Source organism: Lichenostomus cassidix, chromosome Z, assembly GCF_008360975.1.
Source record: "Lichenostomus cassidix isolate B80296 chromosome Z, HeHo_3.0, whole genome shotgun sequence".
Taxonomy (NCBI): Eukaryota; Metazoa; Chordata; class Aves; order Passeriformes; family Meliphagidae; genus Lichenostomus; species Lichenostomus cassidix.
The window spans coordinates 32,937,369-32,950,822 of record NC_139511.1 but is presented as its reverse complement, the minus strand read 5'-3'; the positions used below and the strand labels follow the sequence as shown (position 1 = coordinate 32,950,822).

At 34.7% G+C, this 13,454-nt stretch overlaps 1 protein-coding gene across 1 annotated transcript in view; it reads right to left on the bottom strand.

The window, feature by feature from the left end:
* The window catches only part of SPTLC1 (serine palmitoyltransferase long chain base subunit 1), a 31,589-nt gene that overhangs the window by 3,966 nt on the left and 14,169 nt on the right, over positions 1-13,454 (bottom strand). Inside the window, exons 5-14 of the mRNA XM_085041981.1 lie at positions 13,225-13,297; positions 10,903-11,035; positions 9,029-9,158; positions 7,131-7,220; positions 6,302-6,409; positions 4,805-4,900; positions 4,418-4,514; positions 2,964-3,018; positions 1,214-1,331; positions 298-371 (exon numbers count right to left, since the gene is read on the bottom strand). Coding sequence (XP_084898107.1) covers positions 298-371; positions 1,214-1,331; positions 2,964-3,018; positions 4,418-4,514; positions 4,805-4,900; positions 6,302-6,409; positions 7,131-7,220; positions 9,029-9,158; positions 10,903-11,035; positions 13,225-13,297 — 974 coding nt within the window. The remainder of the gene's footprint in view (positions 1-297; positions 372-1,213; positions 1,332-2,963; positions 3,019-4,417; positions 4,515-4,804; positions 4,901-6,301; positions 6,410-7,130; positions 7,221-9,028; positions 9,159-10,902; positions 11,036-13,224; positions 13,298-13,454) is intronic.

Genomic DNA, 13,454 nt, shown 5'->3' with positions numbered 1-13,454 from the left:
CGACTAAACAGAAGTGGTCAAACTACTTTTTTGCGCCCCCTCTGCCACCCTGCCATACACACTGCAGGAATCTGTTATCTTTTTTACTGAGATTCAGGTAGTCTTGATACAGTTATTTCATGGTACTAGCGACCCGTAACAGTCACTGAAAGTCTACCTCAAAAATGGAGCCACTCCCATTTTTCCAAGAACCAACCATTCAATCCAGTCTACCGAACAAAACTCCATCATTGTGTGAAAAGAGATGGAGAGCCATACCCAATAAAGATTCAAGTAACACATTGACTTTCTGCTAACCTGGGTGGAGGAAGACATTTTTCTTCTTTCTCCAGATAGCGAGCCTGTGTTAATGCAATACCACTATTCATGCACTACGAAAAAAGAAAACACAGCAGTCAACCTGAGAATTTCTGATGCCATATCCTTTTGATCACCAAATACCTATAACTAACTTTTATTAGTCTTGTGTCAAGATAAATGCAAGTTCTTTCCCAAATGGAGGTTTGGGAAGTCGTGCAAAATCATCTCTAATTTTAATACAGTTTTAACACACAAAACAGTTTAGGGTGCAGTGTCTTTAGTTTTCATCTCCATGTAATCAGGCAAACAAGCCATATTTATCAGGCAACTAAATAACATTTAAGCACATTCTCAAGAGAATTAACTTCAGAATTTCTTTTTGTTGTGTAGTCTTCTTTACCTGCCACCTGATATATAAGGCTTTCCCTTAATTTCTACCTCTCCATGTGGGAAAAAGCGAACAGAACCAATGTATATTGAAGTAGGGAAAAATGCTACATATAAACTATGAGATTCTTCACATACAAAAAAAGCAAGTTCATGGATTCAAAGAAACAAAGGTTGACCTTAAATTGTTACACTGCACCCCCAAAACTCTGTTCTTATCAATATTATGAAAGTTGTCTAAGCAAGAGTTTTATATGCAGATTTGAGCTTTCAAGCACATAACAGGAAATAACTATTTCCTGAAGTAAAAGGTCTAATATATATTTTCTAATCCAGAGCTACACACAGAGCAAGAAATGGTTAGATGATGATCTTTAATAGAGCCATATAACCAGCAAAGAAACTGAGGTTCTTGCAGCATTCCTGCAAGGTATTTCAACAAGTTACCCAACAAGCCTCCCTAACTTTCCTTCATTATTAACATCCAAACACGATGATATATTTTAGTTACTATGGGGACACTTACATAGTCCACAACTCTTTTGAGTAACTTCACATCATTTTCTCGAGATCCACAGCTCTCCTCCAACTGCAAGTGCAATGCTGGAGAAAAAGATTCTCCCACTACTTTTAAACCAGAAATCCTAAAACAAATAAAAAGTCTTTGATCTACATCGTACTTGAAGATGTGCTGAAATTCTAGACAACAAGTTTTTCTCCCTTATAGGTGGTGAGAAAAGATGGATATTTCACTTTACTGATACTAAATCAGACAAAACAAAATTGCATTTTAGCTTGCCATTCATAAAGATAACAAAACTTATCAAGCAAATGTTATTTCTAAGGAGATTCAGTAAGTTTGTATAACAATAGTTACACATCCTTTTGCAAAAAGGATTAAAAATTCAGAAATTCTTTAAGTATCCTTATGAAGATTTAAAAGAAATGTCTGTGCTAGGCCTGTAAGTTACAGATAAAAACTCAGCTAGATAGGTCAAGTCCTTGGAGTCTACATCAAGAAAATAAATAATAATAAACCTTTTTATCACTTAATGGATAAGAAGGAACAAATATTTTGTTGGGGGTTTTTGTAAGATTTGGCAAGATTTACTATTTTAGATTATTTCCCCTAGAAATTCTTTACAGCATCATCTGCCAGAAGCTACTCTAAAATTAGTTATATGACTAGAACTGTTCCCTTATCTGTACATAGAAACAGTTATTAATTGGGTTTCTAGAATTTGACTGAAGGACTGACATTTGATTCTCATTGTGCTGACACGTCACACACATTCAGGACTGAGTTATTTCCATCCAAAAATCTGTATCCAACACTCAAGCAAGACCTCTGGTCCCCAAAATTAACAGGTTACATAAACATGTATCAACTATCAGGTGTAATTTTGGTTTCTGGACTTTGACAACCTTGCCTAACACACATTTTAAGAAGATCAAGCTCATTTGATGGTCATATCATTCCAAAGAAACTAGTATAATCAAACATGCATTATAAGTTTTGTAGGAGTGTTTTTGAACGTTATTAATTTCTGTAATACGCAACAGAAAATTGTTGAGGAAGGAGAACCATAAAATACAATTGCACAATTGCTGCACATTAAATGATTGCTGAATATCAGAGGAATTTCTGTATCTTTTTAGTATCAAAACATGACAGAAGAAAAAAGCTGTTAGTCAGTATAGCCATCTTTTAAAACAGCATAGCGTTAGGAGATTTTAAACCTTATTTTTCTGATAAATTTTAGCAATTTTCTATGTGCCTCCAAAACCATCGGTACTTCATCACTTGAATTTAACATTCAAGTCAAATATGTAGCAACAATATTGTATTCAAGATGACTCAAAGACGCATTGAGTTGTCTGAAAGAGTATCTGCTAAGCTTCATCCCAAATGCTTTATTTAGACAGTTTTCAAAATGCTCAACAACACTTCATGTCATTGAGAGCTATCAATTGAGAGCTATCACTTTCCTAAAGACATAAATGTGTAAGAGCTTGCAGACTTCCTCACTAGCCTTAAGGTATAATCTCATTTCAAAACTTGTACAGGATTTTAAAAACTTGGACTCTTTTCAGCAGCATAAAAGAGAGAGTAGGGAAAATTTTCCTCCTTTAATACATACATAATTGAGTGTACGTATCCCAGTCTAAGCATCTGTAAAACCAGAAACAGATTTGGGCAAGAAGAGCTCTTTAAAGTTAGCATTATAAAGGCATAGCCAAATAAAAGCCAAAAAAGCCCCAAATCCCACACTTACCCCTGTAAAGCTTTGTGAATTCGTTCGCATTTAGCCCGGAGAGTCTGAAAAATGTCTACATACGAAAAACAACAACAAAACAAAACAATACAAAAAAAGCCCAAAATAAAACAGAAAAAGAAAAGGCTTAATTTACTGTTTCTACTTCACATTTCTCTAAGATTTCAAATATAGCATTTGGAATAAAACAAAAATATGTATATCTGTTGAACTACTAAGTCTCTTTACTACTCTTCTTAATGTTCCCGATTCCCACTTCAGCCAGGAAATGACAAGCTTTTAAGTCCTAAAAAATGCACTACTTCCCTTTATCTCATTACTCCAGCTGCATTGGTTCATGGCCATATGGAAGGGATGACAAAAACACTTTGTAACAGGACTGAAATGGCAGGTTCAATTTATACATATCCATAAATATCTACTGCCATGCAGATTCTGCTGATTGATTCTTTCCCCAGTTCACTGCAGATTCTTAAAAGGAAACTGATTCCTGGATCTGCAAACCATGGCTCTTTTCCTTGGTGAAGGCTAACCCTCCGCTACACCTAACAGTCCTGTAACTTGCTCTTAATTTTTTCTTGATTCTATTTCACTTTAGAGGACTGGGCATGGGCTACCCAGTAATCTTTATTTAATTGTGACAAATTAAATACTGCATCTGTTGCAAACGTCCTCCAATCTGTTGATGGAGGGAAAAAAAAAAATTAAAAAAAAAAAAAATCGTTCCCAGGTGTTCTAGTGGTTGGGATTTGGTACTGCCAGGGCATAGGCTCAATTCCTGGTCAGGAAAAAGATTTTTCAAGGCCAGGTTGGATGGGGCTCCTGGCCTAGGTGTCCCTGACAATGGACAATGTTGGAACTAGAAGATTTTTAAGGGCTTTCCTAGTTGACTCCTAGAACAGAAACTTCTGTCTCCCAACTTTATACAAATGCCCTGTATTTGATCCTGCCAAAATCACAGGCAGTTTGTACCCTGATCATTCTTGAGATTCTTGCCTGAATGCTTAACTAGAGAAGGAAAAAAACCTAATTCTATAGTGCAAGTGGAAAGGAGAGGGTTGCTCAGTCCTGAGAAAATGTATTACTGTTTGTTTCTATTTAACCTTCTCTTCCTCCACTTGTGCTGAAGGTGTATGTTTTTAAGGAAGAAGCACATCACTGATCAAAAAAGCTGAATAAAAATTTCTTACTTGCTTTTTAAAAACCATCTGCATCCCTCTTAGCCTCAACTAACTCACTCATTTTCAGCTGTAAGAAGGAAAAGGAAGGAAACACTGAAGAAGAAAAGTGGAGCTGGAAATACTATGAAGAAAAAAGCATGCATGTAAAATCAATTAGTGAAAAAATAAGAGGACATCAGAGTAAAAAGGTGAGGAATCAAAGCAGGGAGAAGTACAAGTTACTAGTCTGGGGTGAAGAAAGACTGAAGAATAACATTTTCCTGAATTAAGTACCTGGATTATCTTCCATAATATTCAGAGCCTCTATAGCAGCAGCAGCTAACAAAGGAGGTAGAGACGCAGAAAAGCAATAGCCTTGACCAGACAATCGCTTTGGGGGAAAAAGAAAAGAAAAATTGTTTATAGTAATGTAGATAATATTTTAAATTTAATTCATGTACATATAAACTACTCCTCCTCCACACCTACAGGTGCATGTAAGGATTTAGAAGTAGGTCTTCCAACTAATCTACAATATTTCATAGAACAAGACAGTTTCTGTATAGAATCAAATACTGCATGATCATTTATATCATACTTGCAAATTGATATTAATAACTAACTCTCATATATAAGTAACTAATAGTGCCAGAGTATTTAAAAAGAGATGTGATGTCTTACCTGATGGTCAATAATAAAAGATCTTCCACAGCAAAATCCTCCAATAGAAGCCAGTGAATTTTCCATGTTTGCACTAATAAGATCTATATCATCAATCTGTCAGTGAAATCAGCAAATTATTAAAAGATGCTTTTGATTACATCAAGACTATTTATAAGTTAATCTATTAATGATACATCTTGTTTCATATTACCAAGAATACTAAAGAAGATCCACCATACTATGACAAAATAAAATGAAAGTACAACTGAAATAATAATTTTAAGCAATTCAGAAAGGACTTTTAGAAATTGAGATTTATGAATCTGTAAATAAATTGCACATGGTAACTCTCTTCCAGGCACTGCAATGTGAAGAACACAAACAGATAAAACAAATTATTTTGATATTGGTGACAATTCCACAAAGCACTCAGTGTGGCAGTGTCCTTTAAGAGTATAAGTAGTCCCACTGTAGGCAGTAGGTGGTAGAATGGGATTAAAATTAAGCATAAACCTACTTAAAATAGAGTCTGAACATTAGGGACACAATTGTCTTATTTCACTTGTTAGTTGCAAATGTTTTCTTTTGCCAGCCTCTGAAAGATTTTGTCTGTAAATTAATTTAACATGAAAGTCAATTATTGGAAAGGAATTTAACATAGAAGTCAATTAATCAGATGGCAGTTGGCATGTATCACAGTAATACTGTTTCCTATTCTAAATTAATTTTCCCTTTTCCATGTCTGGTATGAAGTGAAAAAAACAGGACAAAGGGGAAGACAGAATGAATTCTCAGAATCTATTATTTTACTTTCATGCTGAATTCAGACTCTTGGAGTGTAGTGACAGATGCTCCACACTAGAACACCAGCAAACAAAAAGCACTTCCTTCCCCTCAGTTAAGGCAACTATGGTAGCATACAACTGCAAGGATACCATTTTGGATTTCCAAAGTATTCCTCAACTGCATAGACATCATGAAAATAGACCCTTGGAAAAATAGTTTGGCTTGATCTGCTAGTAAAGTACTATATTAACACTTTTGAGAGAACCCTGAAAAGCTTTATCCTGTTTTTCTCCTAATGGAGTAAAAGGCAGTAGTACAAAATAGGATGGCTATACACTGCAAAGATTTTTCTTACTGACTCCTAGACCTCAAATATTTCTGTGTCAGAATGACACTTTTCAGTGTATGTGGCTGGAAGAGACAGTACTCATTACCTCATTGAGTGCCCAAAAGAAGGATAGAATTATGCGTTGTAAAAATTCTTTTGTTATCTTCATCACTAAAGATAACTAAAACTATTTCAAATAAGCACATGAAAGAGTGCCAAGACGTGAAAGCTTTAGGACTGAAAGAAAAAACTATATTTAAAAAATTCCATTTTTAAAAACCCCCTACATTTAAATGTCTACTGTATACTACAAAACTCCTGATTAATGCCACTGGTTTTAGAAAGCAATTGCACAACTTGCTTCTGTACAAATCTCTAATTCACAACAAAAAAGTACATACATTTATTCCAAAGTGTTCAGTAATTCCTCTTCCATGTTCTCCAAGGACTCCAAAGGAAAGGCTCTCCTCCAAAAATATTCTAACTTTGTATTTATACTTCAATTTAATCTAAAACAAAGACAGTTATATAAAATACAAGTCAGAATTTGGTAACAAAATGCATGAGGGCGATAAGGTAAAGAAAGACAACGACAGTATTCTGAATACTGCATAAAAGTCAGTTCTAGAGTTCTGTTCCATCATTAAGGCATTTTAAAAGCCTTCAAAATTATTCCACCATGCAATACTAGAACAAATTTCATAAATTATCATATCTAAAAGACCCTTTCTTTTTAATAGGTTCTCAAGTACTTTCAAAAAGATGCATTTTCATACCATCTCTTCCATCATCTACAAGAATAGAGCCTGCACAAAACCCATTTTATGCTGAATAGCAAATGTTTTCCTTGACGGTTCTATTTCTGACATTTGTGTCAATGTTTCTTTGAAACTTCAGGGGCTTTTTTTTCCTTTTTTTTGGATACAACCTAGTTTAACAATCTAGTATCACACAGTATAGCAGAAAAATAGAGTATATTTTACAGGATAAAAACTAAGACCATAATCAGATATTCATTTCTAAGTCTCAATAGCTTCAGAATCCTATTCAGAAGCTTCAAAACAAGATTAAGATTTGGAATCACCATTTCATGAACATGTGAGAAAGCAGGAAGGCAAAGAAAAAAACTGCACAGAGAGCTTTTCTTTGTAGGCTCAATTCCTCAACACTATTATTTCATTAGCCACATGCTTTCATAGGCAGTTCAACAGACACACTAAAACCACTTACCAACTCTGGAAGAGGGCAAATGTCTCCTGTGTTCATATACAATCCTTCCACTACAATAAATCTTCGAGTTACACGGGCCTTGCGAGGATTCTTCAGAGAAAGACGTGGTTTTAGTTCATATCAATTGTTACTAAACAAGCAAAGCTCAAAGTATTTTTTTGATAGGGAAGATTTTTCTGAAGAGGAAGGCCTCCTATTCAAATAAGCTGTTACTTCAGTTTAAACTTACTATTTTTCATTTGTAACAAAAGTTGAAATGCCTCATTGGACTACTTTTGTATTTTATTTTATTTATTTTGTAATAATTTCAAAGCTTTTGACTTCTACACATGATTTAAGATGTCTTGTTTTGCAACAATTCATAACTAATCCATTTGAACCTGATGAATAAAATACAACCGGAGTAACTACAGAATAAATACTACAAATCTTGGTCTCTATTATACTCATCAGTAGTCTAAGCATTTAGAAGACTTTTCAACAAATGTTTTGAGCACCAGGATTCACAATGCAGCACAAACTTCTTACAAGTAGTGTCTTTGTAAAACACAGTGTACAATATTCATAACACTCAAGTTACAAAGTCCTTGTCTGGTCTCTGGATACAATATGGACCATTAAATATCTTTCGCTTGTTTCTATTGAAATTTCAATTGGTATAATTTCAGTTTTGCTGTTTTAAAATGCCATTCCTCTGTTACTTACTTTAAACCTTATTGATATTTCCTAAACAAGGATATAAGTCACACTTCCTTCATTTTTCAGTTCTTGTAAAAAGATTCAGAAACATCTACTTGACTTTTCTGTATGGTAGGCACCAAACTAGTTACAGTCTGCTCCACAGACTTTACCAACTGTACTGGTATGACCTACCCTTTTCTAGCCAGTATGTCTTAGTTATAAACACATGGTCTATATTAAGCTCTTGCCCACCAACTTTACATTCACATTCAGCTAATTACAGTAAGAAACTTTAACCATGTAGCTAATTCAAAGCACTCTGCTCCAACAAATCAAATGTGTTACACAAATTAGTCTGCAAACCACATCTAAAAACTCATGTAAAGATTATCTGACAAAATGTATTTTCCACGAAGGTATGTTAAGCAGTATGTTATCTATAAATTTGCTATAAATAAGAACCGTTACTGATTTACACTCATGTTAAGCTGATTGGCAGTTTATCTACTTTTTCTATGTCTTATCACAAAATCAACTCTCTTTCAATTGTCTGTAACTTGCCAGCATTCTGTGAACAAACCATACAGTCATGATAGCTACTCAGTTAATTCTTTTAAAACTCATTTAATCAAGTTATCTGCACTTTCTGATACTGATCCTAGTAACTACTTTTGGAAATCCTTCTGCATTACTATCTGAATGAGAAGCAAGTTATCAAACTGACTCAAATTTTTCAAGAGGGAACATCTTAAGAGTTGAATGAATGAAGGGGGAAAACCAAGAAAAAAAAATCAAACATATTGATTCCATAAAGGACTAGCCATTTTTGTGCTGATTTTATAGTGTGGCATTCAAAGTGATAATTAACTTGCATGATTTATTAGGTAAATACAGTTACATAAATTTCTCAGAGTCCCAGAAAAAAACTCTCTAATAGTATTTAAAGAAAAAAAATTATCTCACTTCAGTCATGTGCTTGTAAAGATATTCCCCTGCTATGAATGCCTTTGAGCTCATTTCTAGGGGTTAAGAATACAAATGCAAATAATTTTCAAAAATTATCTTAATTAAATAAGCAACATTAACTGCTCAATAGAGAGTTATGAAAACCAAGTAACTGCCTATAAGTACTGCATCCAGTCAATTACACAACCCAGTAAAAAAATGTGGGGGAGGTGGCACAAAAGAGTACAAATATTTCTTCAAAGGAATGGTACCTTTTGATCTTCAGTCTCTTGCTCTTTCAACAGTCGTTCAAGGTCAGCCATATCATTATGCTTAAATAACTTGATGTTACTACGAGATGCTTGTAATCCCTTCTGAATAGCAAAGCAGGCAGCTTCATCTCTGTAAATACAGCAAACCCTTCTAAGTTTGTTAAACACAGTGCAATTATTCAAAGAAAGCTGGCTATTAGAACTGTCTTTCTTTTGCACGGATATTTGTATTTAGGTGTAGACAAAACCAGATGTTTTAAAGCACTGTATATTTTATTTACATTTCGAAAATTCATTTCAAAGCTTCTCAATTTTACTATGTATTACATCCAAAAGCAAGCCAACAGGTTTTTTCTTGAAGTCTGTACCGGTCCTTTTGTTTGTATTTGACAGCAGTTTGAGCACAGCATTCCATGGAGCAGGTACAATACCAAGGTAATCATCCCAGAAACCTCTCACTCCACTTGCTCTGTGTCTTATAAAGCACAAAGATATGCCTGTAGCATTCATTGTGGTCCTCCAAATACTCAAAACATTCCTTTTAATATCCTTTCAGAAATAATATCCCAGTGTCCAAAGAACTATCCCCCATTTTAAAGTGTTGTAAAAGTTAAATTTCTGAGTGTGATGGGGTATGCAATTTCACAGCTGCTTAGGTCAACTAATCTTGTAAAAGTGGCAACTGAATCAAACCTTCTGCACATGCTAAGTGCAGTAATTTCAATCAAGCTGCTTTCAAATACAGTGGGATCTTCTGTCATTGAGAAGCTGAAACAGTATGAGATAACTAAACAGTATGTGATAACAGTTTAGTTATCACTAACACTCGAATCCTTGAGTAGCATGCACAATGCTGGTCATTTGTCTCAAAAATGCTGATCCAGAAAATAATCAAAGATGACCAAAAAAAGTGATTAAATTTATGAAAGAACTTCTGTAAATAAGTCAAACAGGCTGCAAGCCTTACACTTAAAATTCTAAGAGAGCGTGGAGGAAAGATTTTGGCAGATAAATACAAAAGCATCACTGTGTTTAGTTTAACCAGAGCAGGCAGCTGAGCCCCACATTGATACTGACTCCCTACTCCAATGGGGGAAATGCACAGAGAAAATCCCTGTCTAAAAATTAAACGCTTCAATAGAAATTAGTAGGTACTATATTCAAAACAGATATTTCTTCATATTTTTCATAAAATGTTCAAGTTAACCATTTGCATGTCATAGAAACACAGTTGATATTAAAGATACAAGGTACTAAAAGACTCAGAAGACTTCAGAAAAATCCATCAACTCTTACTAAATCCAAACCCTCTCCTTTGGCCCAGTAAGTCCTGTATTGTTACATTGTTCCTCCCAGTCCTTGAATCTTCCCCTAGACAAATTATGACTGGCTATTCTCAGGGATCAGGTACTGGGCCTGTGAAACCCTTTCTTTGATTCTGCATAGCTATTCTTCTATTATTTTGATATGTACCAATATTTGTCCAACTAATCCACTGCAAATAGGCATGAGGGGAACAACTGTCCTGGAAGAAAGGTGAAAAGCTAGCAGTAAACAGGAGAAAAACAGGCATAACTGTACCATCTATTAAGAGGAAAATAAGGTATTAGAATTATGTTAGTTTTTGAATCCACAAGTTATTCTGGTTTGTTTTTTTTCAGCTAAGTGCCAAAGTCTTTCATGATGCAAGCAGTACCTGATTTGTAACACTTAGCAAAGAAAAAATACTTGAACTTTGTACCACATAGTACTTGATCAAAACCAGCATTATTTTTAAATGTTCAACAACATGATTAGCAATCATGAAAAAGAAAAATCAAAAGGAAAAAAAGGGTATTTAATCTGGAATTTCCCGAGTAGAAAACAATACTTACACAAACACAATGTCCCCTCTCTTTGAATATGCAGGGATAGCACTGGCAATTGTTGCAAATCCATATGAGTATATAATAGCTTCTTCTGTCCTCATGAATTTTGCTAGCCGTTCTTCTAATTCTAAGTGCACATCTGTTTGAGAGAATAATCCAAAAGATCTTAGATAGCTAACTTGCTTTCATATCAGAAAGACTATAATTGCTTTTATCGATCTTCTAATTGAAGCAAACAGAGTATTTATTTGTAGGATGAGTATTAAAACAAGTAACTTCTCAAAACTCCATTGCAACTAATAATCCAGCTGCATTTAAGATGACAAATAACCTGTTATTAATCACAAGTTTTGACAGATCTGAAACTATTTATGCAACATGTCTCTCTGATGTTCTTATGCAATAGTTGTTAAAATCTTTCTTGTGATCAGACAAGTAAATGATGCAGCATTCTTGGACTGTGACTGGAGAGCACAGTTACTACAGTCAGAAAACAAATTATGCAATTTATAGCAATTAATGAGGTCCTGTTGGCAGACTGTCAGTTCTTCTAAGCTGATGCTTCCACTACATAAGAACAGCTGTCATTATAGCAGAAAACTGCTCTTGTCGGACTGCAAATCACAAGCCATCCCCTGGACACACTTTAGCCCATTTGAAAAGGTCACACCTCCAAGGCAGAGATTATTCACCCTTAAGATACATTGACTCAATTACACACACAGAGTACTTCCCAAACCAATTTGGTTAAAGTGACCCACGTCAGAAATCAAAATATGAAAAAGGGTAATACCACACAGTGAGTGGATTGTTGCTGCAGAAAGGTAACCACATCATTAAGTATTCCGCTTAAGCAAAATAACCTGTATCAGGCCAACCATTGCTTTTACTGTCTAACTAACTTGCCACTATCTGCTTCTTTTAGCAACAGTCAGAGAACTATGCCTTCTATTGACTGGAAATAAAGAAGATTAAAAGGCAAACAGAGATCATTACTGTTTGACTTGAAAAATCACCACTGGCCAAATGTCACCTCTTTGCAATTACTGAGGTTCATAGAAACTAAAATCAAATCAAGCAACATCAGCTATACATACAAATTCTTCCAATAATCTGTTGGGCACAGTTATGCCAGTGTTGCTCTTTCTGATCAGACACCAACAGCAAGTGTGCAGAAAGAAAGGGTGTAGTAAAAATCTCAACTTTGGCATACTAAATATATCTAGCATAATCTTTCCTCAAAAGGACACATCTATCTGATTTATAACTTTATTAATAAAAAGCAAAAGGTATTTCTTCAAACAACAGCCTCCCAATCATAGTAAAGAGCAATTTTATCCACAGCCTGCAAAATATAAATCCTCAACAATCCATTCCTAATGTTTACCTGAGCACCAAAAATTATGATTCTAAGCTAATGGACAACCTCTAAGATTGATATCAAAGACTCAACCCTGTTCTGATAGATAGATTTCTATCAAAACAAATTAGGTACAGCAACCAGTTGATCACTTAGCAGACTAGTCTGATTAAGCAAGAAAATCTCAAATTTGTCTTGAATTTGAGTCAAGGCCACAGGAAGCTAACTCTATGAAATAATTTGAGTATAGACACCCTCAGAATTCCATCATCTCTGGGGAGAGACTGGAAAGTTCAAAAAATGAGTAGGTGGTTTTAGCCCATAACTGTGCAGTTATTAATGTATAGCTCTTTGGTTTACATGGAACATTTCAGAATATAAATGCCTGTAAAGAACTATATCCAGAGCCCGATATTTAACAACTTTCTACTTCTTAAGAAGAATGAAAAAAACCGCTTACCGTAGATCTGACAGACAGAACTGACAGTCTGCCTTACTTGCTCATGTCATAAGATCTCTCAAATATAACATTAAAGTTATCAGAAGTGGAAAACTTCATTCTGATTACAGCATTAGATAAACATTAACTAATACTCGTTATCACAGAAATCAGACTGCCCCCTTGTGGTCGCCTTAGAAACTTTAATTCAAATTAACACAGTCACCATGTATTATTAAATTCTGATAGGTTTATTTTGTCTTTCTGCTATGGTGACCAGAACTGAAATATTACAAACTTTGCAATTCTCCTTCAAGACTGGCATTAGAAAGAGTAAAAAAATAGTAAGAAATAAAGCTAGGAACAATAAACACTCCAAACACTCAACAACTGCAGTAAAATGTGTGTCAGAGGACAACTGATCTTCAGAGCAACAGAAGTAACTTTTTGCTTATATATTGGGCTATTTTGGCCGGCTTACCAAACTATTCTGAGTACCTTTAAAGGCAGATCAAAGAAAGTTACTCACCAAAAGTACCATAGAATCCTCTGGGTCCACAAGTGCCAACACCATATTTCTTCAGAGATGCCTGGGCTGCACTCTTTCACAGGAAAGAATTACAATAAATATTCATATATTATCTCTCTAACTCTTCTACACACTTCACACTGACAATTTTACACCAATGTACACAGATGAGTTTTTGTATCATGTAATATGACCTGCTTCACAGAAAGTATCTACTGAATTCTAGTAAT